Source organism: Pongo pygmaeus, chromosome 18 (genome assembly GCF_028885625.2).
Source record: "Pongo pygmaeus isolate AG05252 chromosome 18, NHGRI_mPonPyg2-v2.0_pri, whole genome shotgun sequence".
NCBI lineage: Eukaryota > Metazoa > Chordata > Mammalia > Primates > Hominidae > Pongo > Pongo pygmaeus.
The window spans coordinates 54049471-54062103 of record NC_072391.2 but is presented as its reverse complement, the minus strand read 5'-3'; the positions used below and the strand labels follow the sequence as shown (position 1 = coordinate 54062103).

Sequence of the window (12633 nt, the reverse complement as noted above, 5' to 3'; positions counted from 1 at the left end):
CCTGCCTTTGCCTCCCAAAGGGCAGAGATTATAGGTGTGAGCTACCGTGCCCGGCCCACTGCATGTTTTTGTTGTTGTTTTGGGTTTTTTTGAGACAGAGTCTCACTCTATTGCCCAGGCTAGAGTGCAGTGGCACGATCTCGGCTCACTGCAACCTCTGCCTCCCAGATTCAAGCGATTCTCCTGCCTCAACCTCCTGAGTAGCTGGGACTACAGGTGGCCACCACCATGCCTGGCTAATTCTTTTTTTTTCCCCTTAGAGACAGGGTTTCACTATGTTGGCCAGGTTGGTCTCAAACTCCTGGCCTTAAGTGATCCGCCTGCCTTGGCCTGGCGAAGTGCTGGGATTACAAGCATGAGGCACCGCGCCCAGCCTTCATGTTCTTTTTGTCTTCATGCTACTAGCATTTCAAGTCTTGTCAAGTCTTGCAGCTCACTTCTGGTCTCCCCATCCAACTGGGAGCTCACGCTCATCATTGTTGAATCCCTCCCTCATGCCTTCTCCTTCCCTCTTTGCTTGGCCAGCCCCATTGTTGGGAAACATGTCACCTGCAATTTCCATGTTTGCTTTCTGACCTGGTGCTCAGGGGCCCTGCCAGGGCAGATCACAAGGGCAAGGGTCCTGAGAGTTTTGCACCCCAGGGCTACCAGACTTCAGCTACGCCTTTCCTGCTGTGTGGCAAAAATGTCCCCATGTTTTGTTGATTCATCATTGCTACCTTTTCTGCTGTTATTCTTTTCCTTGCATCATCAATCTCTCCCCTCTGACCTATCGATACACTCAGGTCTCTATTACTCACCCTCACTCTGTAACAGAGACATTTATTGTTCAATGAATATTCATATCTTCCCCCAAATTTCCCAGCACCCTTGCAGTTAGGTGGAGCCATGTGACTATTTGGCTTTGGCTAATGGGCTTTGAGTGGAAATAAATAACGTCCCTTCTGGGTGGAAACATTTAAAAGCCAGTGCGTGACCCTCCAGCTCTCTTTTCCCTTCTTCAGTGAGCTGGAAACTACTGGTCAAGGTGGTGGCTTCCCAAGACAGGAGTAATTTTGATCGTTGAGTCCCGATGTGGAGAAGAAGAACCCCAAAGAGCTGCCTGACTGTGGTAGGAATATTTGTAACAGAAACAGAACTTTGTCTTGTAAGCCTCTAACATCAAGAGGGCAATTTGTTACTGCAGCATAGCCTAGCATTACCCTAATACACGCCCTACGATAACGACAGTCAAAGCACCTTTCCTTGAGTCTGTTATTCCCTCAGGTTTCCACTGTATTTCCCTCAATCTCTCCATTGCTGGCTTACTCAAGTATGAAGTCCCTAAGCAGGGCTGCTGTTTTCTTTTCCTGCCCACAAATTCATTCCTCAATCCCTGGCCCCTGACCTGCCGCTTTACCGAATTATTCACTGCAAGGCTCCCAATGATGCCTCAACCCCAAATTCAACAGCACCTTCAGCGGCTCCAGCCCCTTTGCAGACAGCTACTACATGGTCGACTCTGAGCTTCTTTGATCCCCTTCTCGGGTGCCTCCTCGGTGATCTGAGTTTTCCTCCTGTCCTTCCAATGGTCTTTTCAAGTCTGCCTCAGCACTGACCCTTCTTCATTCTGCCTCCTAAATATAGCCCTTCCCAAGGTCTAGCCCTGTTCTTTCTTTGTACTTTCTCTCTTGATCTCACCCAAGCTATGACTTCCACATCCCTGACCATGAGCGTGACTGCCAAATCTATTTACGGTCACTGCTCTCAAAGAGCTGCAGGCTAACGGGGGAGCACCTTGAGCTCTTCCCAGCCTCCATGACCACGGTTCTGACCACCTGGGCATTCTCACACTTAAAGTACCAAACCCAAATCAATTTGCTTTCTCTTTCCCTTCAGCATTAAGCCTGTTACTCTGCCCTTCATATGACAGGACTGCTACTTCTCCTCCTCCTTCTTTTTTTTTTTTTTTTGAGATAGAGTCTTGCTCTGTCACCCAGGTTGGAGAGCAGTGGCACAATCACAGCACTGCAGCCTCAACCTCCCAGGCTCAAGTGATCCTCCCACCTCAGCCTCTGGAGTAGCTGAAGCCACAGGTGCGCACCACCACATCCAGCTAATTTTTTTTTTTTTTTTTTTTTTTTGGTAAAGAAAGGGTTTCATCATGTTGCCCAGGCTGGTCTCAAACTCGTAGGCTCAGGTGATCGCCCTGCCTTGGCCTCCCAAAGTGTTGGGATTACAGGCATAAGCCACCGCACCCGGCCGAGTCTTATTTTCCTATGCACACTTCCCTCACACTCCAGGAAAACTGGCTTGTTTCTTGTTCTCCAGACATGCCCGGGGCAATCCTTACCTGTCTTTTGCTCAAGCTACCCCTGCTGCCCAGAAATCCTTCTTCCCACCCCAGATCTCATTTCTCTCTTTCTATTGAATCCCACCAATCTCTGGAACCTATTAGGCCAAATAACGATCTAGACAAACTCGAAATCCTTGGATCCAAAGGCTCACACCACAGGGGAGTAGGAAGTGGTGGGCTGGGAAGGGCAGTGGGTCGGAGGTGACCAAGGACTGTGTACCCCTTTTGTACACCATGTTCCCTATAAAGACTTTCCTAATCCCCTTGACCTTGTGTTTGCTCCCTCCTTTGCAAACGTAGAATGTTTTATTTGTAACTTTTATGAGTTAGAATAAAACCACTTGTCCTTTCTTGCCGCTGTCTTTCATCTATCAGACATTTTGCTCTCTGGCCTCCCAGCCAGGTGGTTCTTCGAGAGTATTTATAGAAACTGTATTTGTGATGGCTCCCTTTTAGGAAGTGGGTGCATATGTTGTACTTTTGCTTTCGGTCACAGGATGAAACCTCACTTCAAGTGGGAAATTACCAATGAAGCCAGTGGCTGGGCTTTCCTGCGCCCCATTTCTGTGAACATTCTTGGAGTTGGCAGCATTTTTTCCCTGATATCCTGAGCTGTACACAGCTATGAGCCAAACCTGGCTGCTTTGCATGTACCTGAAGGCCTCCCAGCCAGGCGGTTCTTCTGGAACATTCCAGCTGGTCTCATCCCTGTGAACCCCTCCTCCCCCTCACCACTCTAGACAGTCCAGGCAGGGGTCTAGAAGGGAATTCAGTCCACACGGGGACTCTCCATGTGCTAAGGAGGCCCACAGCTTTCTGCCTGGGTAAGCAGAGAGCCCATTGGGTGAAAAATAGGTGGTACTGCAATTACTTCAAAGCCATAGCAAGTCTGGGCAGGCACTGAGGGAGGATACTAAATCTGAAGGCTGAAATGCTGAGGGCAAAACTGGGAGCTAACTGGGCAGTGGATCCCAGGGGAGAGAAGGGAGGAGCCCCTGCTGGGGTGGCTGCTGGGGCTGAGGCTAGCCCTGGCCCTGATGGTTCCCTCCTCTGCCAGCACAGAGGAAGGGAAGACTTCATGGATAGTACTTCCTACTGCACAAACTCCTAAATGGGAAGCATTTTGTCATCCAAAGGCAGGGACAGAGAGGCAGTGTGGCGCTATATCTCTTATGCTAATAGGCCAAATAATGATCTAGAGAAACTCGAAATCCTTGGATCCAAAGGCTCACACCACAGGGGAGTAGGAAGTGGTGGGCTGGGAAGGGCAGTGGGTTGGGGGTGACCAAGGGATGTGTACCCCTTCCCCTTAACCCCCACCTCCTGATGCAGCCACAATTCTTGTCAACCACTCCTGGGCCAAACCACAGTCACTGTCGGGTCAGTTGGCTGGGGACACCTGTTCTGGTCCAATTCTTTCATTTCATAGACTGGAGGCCTCCCAGAGACGTGAAGGGGCATATCTGAGGTCACACAGCCAGTTTTGGGGAGACATTGAAACTCAAATCCCAGTCACCTGGTGGCCTTGCCATGGCTCCTTCCACTCAACCTGTTTCCTCTCTGTGTCAGGCAAGATGGGAAATGCTGGGAGACTTTGATAAAGGCTGAGAAAAATGGTTCCCCGTGAGTCTGCAAACGCATGGAAGAGAATCAAAGGGAAAATAAATGGCTCCTATAAATATTTATGTTGAAATCTGGCACTATGACCTGCAGAACCAGTAGGGGCTCCGAGAAGAGTTCAATCCAGTGTTGGAAAAACAATAGTTAATTTTTTCAAAACACTCAGCAGAGTTGAAAAACAGTGTGTTCCAAAACAAATAAGTTCTGTTGACTGAGTGACCATAGTTTTTATTCATTTCATTGTTTATGGCCTCGCTGTTAAAGCTTTTTATTTTTTTACAAAGTTATTATTGTTAAAAACATACTATTTCTGACATCGTGAAATTTTTTTTTTTGATACCCAAAGCCAAAACATTCTGTTTTTTGGACCAAGGACTCTTTGAGGTTTGAAGAACCAGAAAATTGTTTTCCATGTGGCTCTAGAAAGGCCAACATTCTTCCCCTTATTTGGAGTTAAGAATTATCCCAGGGTCCAGCTCAACGGCTGGGAGGCAGGCCCATCCTCCAGGTCCCTCGGGAGCAGGAGAGCTGTTCCTAGTCAGCTTGGCCATGCCCCAGTCCCTCGCAGCAAGCCCTGAAGCAGTCAGACAGTGGGGCTTTAGAACAGCCTGGGAGCCCCAAGCCTTCTGGGCTTTGTAGTGGGATGACCTGAGAAATGCTAACATCCTTTGGGTTGTAACTCCAGAAAGGAGACTTCAGATCTCCTTCTAAATTCTAGAAGTCTTTAGTCTCCTTCTGAAGCCTAAAGTGTAGGCACTGCAGCAGTCTTGGAGGAGGCTGACGAAACCCAAAGATGTCTGTTCCTTCAGCCACCCCAGTGCCATCGGAAGAAGGCACAGGCAGTCGTACCACCAAACAACTCAACTTTACGCTTCTTGGTTATGTCTAGAGCTGCAAATACCCTCTCACTTGGCCTCACCCACTGGCATTCGATGGCAGTGCTCTTGCACCCTAGCTTTGGGGGCTCAAACACTGGGATGTTCAACGTGTAGTGACCTGAGTGCTTTCTGTGAGCCAGGTATAGGTCCTTTCTCCATCTCCCTTGTCCTAGCTTCTCTCCCACCTCCAACCCCACTCTTAGCAGCCCCTCCCTGCCAGCCCCCTCTGCCGCCTGCTCTTTCCATCTCTTGCAGGTGGCTCCTCCTCCCCTCCCCTTTCACCTGGTCTTGGGCTAGGCTTGGACCTGCTCCTGCCTATCTGTTCCTTGCCAACCTTGCCATCTCTACACCCCTCTCCACATCTTCATTCCTGACATCCTTGTCCTCTGTTCTTAACCATGCCTGAAATCTTACCCTTGCCACTAGACTCCTTCAACCTTGCCCCTTCTTTAAAACTCTTTTTTGACTCTCCTGCCATCAATACCCCTCCTCACGTGTTCTGTCAATCTGCTTTTCTTCCCAGTGAGATGAGCTGGGAAAATGGCAATGACACCGAGCCGTGGCCTTTCCCCAGCTCAGCCGGACTCCCTGTGTGTGGACAAATGCAAGGCACAAGAGAAAGGTGGCCATGCCTTTCAAATGTGTGGGTCCCCACCCATGAGTGGATCCCAAAGTCATTTTATTGGATTGCAACCAACAGTGAAAAATAAACAGAACAGAACATACTGGAGGATGTCCCCCAGGGAAGGGTAAGTATTGTTTTGTGACATTTTTGTTTTCATGTGTGTGAGCTGCAAGTCTCAGTGTGAAATATATTTCTTATTGTATGTTGCAACCAAAAAAGTTCAAAAAGTCCCTCATCCAAAGAACCAGTGAAGACATCAAAGACCCATTATTGAAAGTGACAGGAGTGAGAAGTGGTTCAAGAAATTTGCCTGGGCCGGGCGCAGTGGCTCAGGCCTGTAACCCCAGCACTTTGGGAGACCGAGGCGGGTGGATCACCTGAGGTCAGGAGCTCGAGACCAGCCTGGTCAACATGGTGAAACCCTGTGTCTACTAAAAATGCAAAAATTAGCTGGGTGTGATGGCAGGCGCCTGTAATCCCAGCTACTCGGGAGGCTGAGACAGAAGAAATGCTTGAACCCGGGAGGAGGAGGTTGCAGTGACCTGAGATCGTGCCATTACACCCTAGCCTAGGCAACAAGAGAAAAAACTCCATCTCAAAAAAAATATATATATATATATTTGCCTGGCTGTGGAGGCTCAGAGAGAGCCCTGCATTCCTTAGAGAGCCTGTAGGTCCTACAGGTGAGGCTCCCATTCTCCTATTGGAGGAAGCAGGGCATGGTTTAGGAACTTTCACCCAGGAAGGTCTGTAGAAACGGTCAAGATTCACGCCCAGGATTCGGACTCCAATTTGCATACAAATCAAAGACTGAACTCTTAATTAATGGTCATCGAAATCAAAAGAAATCCTTTAAAAGGAATAGGATCCTTTAGAGAGTTTTCCTTGCAGCTCCATCTGCTATTTCTCTAGCCCATAAAAACAAGACCCAGGGAATGTGTCCCATGGAAGTGGAGTCCAGCCAGATTTGGAAATCTACCATCTTTTTCGGTGAGATCATCAGATGCTGTCACTTAAAGTGCAACAGAACATGAGTCTTATCCCTGTGGACCAGAGGCAATCGAGTTCCAACTCATCCCACACACTCAGAGCTGTGGACAGGGATGGCAAAGCCTGGAGTTACTGGCAGTAAACGGTGAGCACGTTTTCCTGGTTTCCTCGGATCAGGATGACTGGAGGTCTGAGGTCCTGGGACAGGGTCTCCAGCCAGGCCATGTACAGCGAGCTGGGGCACTTCCCCTTCCTCCCTATGGGCAAAGTGCTGCAAGGCATGAAAAAGTGGCAGAAGAGAGATTACCACGGGGCCTCTCCACATGCCCAGCTCCCGGTTTGTTTTCAGAACAGCGAGTCTGTTTACTGTCCCTCAGAGCTCCTTCCACCCACCCTAAGAATGACCTCCCCACTTTCCGCACAAACATGACCCAGAATGGACCTTCTGCCATGAAGCGTTTCTAAACAAAGCCATTGCCCACAAGCCCTGTGGGATCTAGTCCTTGCCAAGCCCACGACCTCACTTCCTCCCACCCTCGCCTTGCTCACCCCCGATGCCCTGTGGCTTTCTTTCCATTCCTAAAAAAATGCCAAGCTCACTCCTGCCTCCAACCTTTGCACTTGACGTTCTCCCCACCCACCGGGAAAGGAGCGGCCCCAGCTCTGCACCTGGTCACTTCCTTTGAGTCAGGCAAGTGCACCCACCTCCTTCCCTGATCACTCCTTCAGGGCAGGCTGCCCACGCCTCTTCCTCACATCACCCCACTTTACTGCCTTCAGAGCCCTCCACAGTCCCAACAGCATCTTCTGATTTATGTGCTTGTCTCCCCACATTAGAATGTTCGCTCACAAGCAGGCCAGATCTGTCTTATTCACCCCCCTTTTCCCAGTGCCTAGAGCACAGTCTGATACAGTCAGGCTCAGTATATATTTGTTAAGTGGGTGACCCTTCCCTATCGGGCCACCTGCTTCATGCCAGGCTTGCCTCTCCAGCCCTGTGTTGGCCTGTGGCCACAGCAACGTGATATGTTCCTCTTCATTCATTGTCCAGCTCAGCGTCTTTGTCCTGCCTCCTGCCCTGTGCAGGAGGCCCTGGGAGCAAGACTCCACCGCTGCCTGTGGGGAGGCCCCTTGTCTTAACTGTGCAATGCTGTGTGAATAAAAAGATGCCCTGGGAATGCTGTCCAGCCATGTCTTCCAACTATTTCAGGAAGTGACTTTTCTACTATCTGGAGAATTCCAAAAACGCATTGGGATGGCCACAGCTGCCCAGCTCTGGGATCCAGGAGGGTCTGTGGGCTCCAGCAGTGTCTCACAGGTCCAGCTGGTGCCACATGAAGCTGGGGCACTAGCCCCTTCCATGGGACTCACTTGAATGTCTGTTTTCCCCAAGTACATCCCCCTGGGGAATGGGCAGGGCCCGAAGCACTGCGCTCCTTCAGAGGTGGGAGAACCGGGGCGGGAGGAGGATGCTGGAGCGCTGAGGTCAGAGCCAGGCTCTGGTGTCTGAGTCGTGGCTTTCCCACTTCCTCAGCCAGATGACCTTTGCAGAGTTTCTCTTCCCTAAAGCAAGAACACAAAAACCTCCCTCGCAGGATGTTTCTGATGCTAAAGCCGGCAAAGCACACGCAGGCACAGCACAATGTCTGGCACACAGCGAGCGCTCTGTAAGGTCAGCAGCTGTCATCATCACTTAGTACTGACCAGCACACGACAGCTAAGCCAGCGGTGGCAAAGCTGGAATTCGAACCGAGGTCTTGGCATCTTCCCTCCGCAGCAGCCTCTGCTCACAGCAACTCCAACCTCCTCTGAGAAGGGTAACTGGGATCCTAAACAGCTATGTCATACTTGAAGTTCCATCCACAAAGCTTCACCTGGGACAAGCCCTACTCTCCTTTAAAAAGCAATGTCCCGGGCCAGGCGTGGTCACACCTGTAATCCCAGCACTTTGGGAGGCTGAGGTGGGCAGATCACTTGAGCCCAGGAGTTTGAGACCAGCCTGGGCAACATGGTGAGACCCTGTCTTTACAAAAAATACAAAAATTAGCTGGGCATGATGGCACATGCCTGTGGTCCCAGCTCCTCAGGATGCTGAGGCGGGAGGATTGTTTGAGCCTGGGAGGTCGAGGCTGCAGTGAGCGTGATTGCGCCACTTTACTGCAGCCTGGGCAACAGAGTTAGACTCTGTCTCAAAACAAACAAACAAAAAAAGGTCTCAAAAATTAGGGAAGGTGGGTTGGACCAAGGCCATTTCATTAAGCTATAGTCATCTGAGTTCAAATATTTAGTGACTTTCCAGGAGAAAGGGACATAGGAGTACTGAGACCAAACTCTCCTGACTGAGCAGTTATGCAAGAGGCGGACAACACCATCCAGGAAATAGTACATGATTTCAGGGACTGAATTCAGAAACTTCAAAGGCCACGAGAGAAATGGTGCCTGCACCATGGGGGTGGGGAACATCCATCACACCTGTGGCAGACTTTCAAGCTTCAGCATGGAGTTCCCTCCCCCAACACAGCCTGTCCACCTGTCCGAGAGACAGCTGTCTTTAAAATCACCCCCGCCCCCACACCAATCAATGACGTGCTCTATTCCTGCTCACAGGATGTGCATGCCTTGAGCTACTAATCTTCAGAAATAAAGCTGTTCCAGAACAAAGGAACATTTTTTCAGAATTACATCTCTTAGCCACAAAGAAAGGCGACTTCAGATCTAACCTAGATGTGAAAGACAGCCCTGCATCAGAACACAGTCACAGGCTCCAGATGCAATTCCCACTTCCTGTCTGCAAGACCCTGGCCACGTTGCTTAACTCCTCTGAAGCGGCTTCCTCATCTCTAAAGTGGGAGTGAGGGGGTGATTATAATAGAGTTTTGAGGCCAGGCACAGTGGCTCATGCCTGTAATCCCAGCACTTTGGGAGGCCAAGGCAGGTGGATTGCTTGAGCTCAGGAGTTGGAGACCAGCCTGGGCCAACATGGTAAAACCCTGTCTCCATAAAAAAATACAAAAAACTAGCCAGACCTGGTGGCATGTGCCTGTAGTCCCAGCTACTTGGGAGGCTGAGGTAGGAGGATTGAGTCCCAGGAGGTGGGGGTTGCAGTGAGCTGAGATCTCACTACTGCTCTCTAGCCTGGGTGACAGAGTAAGACCCCGCCCCCAAAACAAAGAAAATTATAGGACCAAAGAGGCCCAAAGATGAGTCACAGGTTACAAAAAGAGAAAAAACAACAACAACAAAAAAACAAAGAGGTTGCAGTGAGCTGAGATCCTGCCACTGCACTCCAGCCTGGGTGACAGAGTGAGATGCTGTCTTAAAATTAGGGCTTTGCAAATTCATAAGGCCTGATGCCTTGAGTACCATATAGAGGCCCAAGCCATAAAATGCAATGTTGATTATTGCTATTTTGATTACTGCTGTTTGGCTTTGAGGAGGGAATGTTTTTAGAAAAAAAGAGGCATCTGGACCCAACAGGAATATGTTGCTAGACTGGTCAAAGCTTGCTGGGCTCTTTATGAGGCTGGTTTATCAGCTGTGCTGGGGTAGCTGAGCTCAAACCTGGGGCCATTTGATAACCCACTGATTAGTGAACAGCAATCAACCAAGTGCTGCCTCAAACCGGCTCTAGAAAATGCTCCAAGCACGCTCTCCCAAATGCTAGACAATGTGATCTAATCATTTCACAGAGGCTTGGGAGATTTTTTTTTTTCCCTTCCTCAGAATTTCTGGGCTCCATCCTAGAGCCTGGTCTGGAAGGCACTGAGGAACTTGCATTTTCCACAGTCCCCTGGTGGTTCTGATGAAGCGGACTCTCTGACTGAACTTGTAGAGAAACACTAGGCGTGGCTCCAGGTTGGAGAGATTAGTGATGGAGAGATGCAGCTGCTCTGTCCTCCTGGTGGACTTGGCCCAATAGCTGGGGCCTCTTTGGGCAACAGCTGTAGCTACTGGCATGGGGTGGGAAGCCCTGGGCAGGGGTCTTCTCTTGGGTCACTGGATTTATAATTACTTGTGTTGGCAAATCCCACAAAGGCTGGTGGGTGGGGGATTGGTTTACCCTGTGAGTTTGGGGGATGGTGGTAGGGATGGGGGGTGGGAAGGGAGAGATTCCAACAGGTGGTCACCTCCCGGGATGAAATTCTTCATCTTATGGCTTAAGAGACTGAGAGACTGATTCTTTTCTTTCTTTCTTTTTTTTTTGGTAGTGACAGGGTCTCACTATGTTGCCCAGGCTGGTGTCCAACTCCTGGGCTCGATCAATCCTTCAGCCTCAGCCTCCCAAAGTGCTGGGATTACAGGCATGAGCCACTATGCCCAGCTGAGACTGACTCATTTTAATGACAAATAAACTTAGAATCACAGCATGTTAGCATGAAAGAGAATCTTGGGAATACTTTTGTTAACTCTTTATAATTAGGGAAACTGAGGCTAGAGAGACATGGGGTCTTACCCAAGGCCACACAGTGGGCTAATGGTGTAGACAAAATGCACACATGCCTCTCTGAACAGAGGCGGCACTCGTTAAGCCGTGGTCTGGCACACCCATGCACACCCACCAGGCACCATACCCAAGGAAGAGTCTGGGGAGGTGTCCCAGGACAAAGCCATTTCCACTGTCTTGCGCTTGGACCCAGCGCTCACCCTGGACCAACCTTGCCCTAGGAACATTCTCTGCTAGGTGTTGGCAAGAAGTCTGGAGATAAGCCCAGGCCCTTTCCTTATCACTGTTCTCCAAGGAAACACGGGGCACTTTCTTTGTACAAAAAAATCATGTTCCTAAAGCCCCAGAAAGCATTGTTCTGGGCAGAGCCAGCTTCTTGGGTGTGCAACCAGCACAGTCACATGGGGCCTTCTGCTCAGGAGGGTCCCTTGTTTGTCTAATGCCCTGCTGTCACCATCTTGACATTCTTCTTCTTTTTTTCTAATGCCTTAAGTCACACAAGAAAATGTTGCAAGTGGCAGTTCAACCCAATTGACTACACTATAAATTATATCACTATCTGCAGCTGGGCACTGTGGCTCACGCCTATAATCCCAGCACTGTGGGAGGCTGAGGTGGGTGGATCACCTGAGGTCAGGAGTTCAAGATCAGCCTGGCCACCATGGTGAAACCCCATCTCTACTAAAAATACAAAAAATTAGCCAGGCGAGGTGGTGGTATTCAGGAGGCTGAGGCAGGAGAATCACTTGAACCCAGGAGGCGGAGGTTGCAGTGAGCTGAGATCTCCCCACTGCACTCCAGCCTGGGCGACAGAGTGACTCTGCCTCAAAAAAAAAAAAAAAAAAAAGTTATATCACTATCTGAGAAATAAATACAATCATTCTTTAAAAAAAAAAAATAAAGCACACACTGGCATTGGGGACATCGGGGCATGAGGAATACTGAGTCCCAGGGGCAGACTGACAATGGTCTGCTTCTGGTTTGTTGTTAGACTTCTGTGCTCTTACACTCATCTGCTAAGAAGGGTTTGCACACTGCATAGGATATTAGGAATCATGAAGAATTCTACATGCTCTACTGTCTACTGGCACATAGGAAGTGATTGGGAAGAAGAGAAACTATAAGTCAGAACCATTTGCGACAGTCTGAATATTCATGTCCCCCCAAAATTCACACGTTGAAATCCATATCCCCAGGGTGATGGTTTTAGGAGGTGGGGCCTTTGGGAGATGATGAGGTTATGAGAGTAGAGCCCTATGACCTATGAATAGGATTAGTGCTCTTATAAAGAGGCCCCAGAGAGCTCCCTGGCTCCCTCCACCAAGTGAGGACACAGCAAGAAGGCCCATCCATGAGTCAGGAAAGGAGCCCTGCCTCTGACTCTGAATTTACCATGCTTTGATCTAGGACTTCCCAGCCTCTAGAACCATGAGAAATAAATTTCTGTTATTGATAAGCCCAGTCTATGGTATTTTGCTATAGCAGCCTGAATGTTCTAAGACATGATTTCTGAAAACTGCTTTCGTGTATGGAAGTAGCATTTGAGTATTATCCAAGCACATTTCTAGCTCTGTCATCCAGGCTGGAGTGCAGTGGCATGATCTTGGCTCACGGCAACCTCTGCCTCCCAGGTTCAAGCAATTCTCCTGTCTCAGCCTCCCAAGTAGCTGGGATTACAGGTGTGCATCACCATGCCTGGCTAATTTTTTTGTATTTTTAGTAGAGATGGGGTTTCACCATG

The 12633-nt window shown here is 49.4% G+C and overlaps 1 protein-coding gene across 4 annotated transcripts in view; it reads right to left on the bottom strand.

The window, feature by feature from the left end:
* Positions 1 to 4157: 4157 nt before the first annotated feature.
* SLC12A3 (solute carrier family 12 member 3) overlaps positions 4158 to 12633 on the bottom strand; it is a 50510-nt gene continuing 42034 nt past the window's right edge. For all 4 annotated transcript variants that reach the window (XM_054454312.2, XM_054454314.2, XM_054454313.2 and 1 more), the window contains exon 26: positions 4158 to 6719. In XM_054454312.2, the coding sequence (XP_054310287.2) occupies positions 6578 to 6719 (142 nt within the window). In that variant the 3' untranslated portion in view covers positions 4158 to 6577. The remainder of the gene's footprint in view (positions 6720 to 12633) is intronic.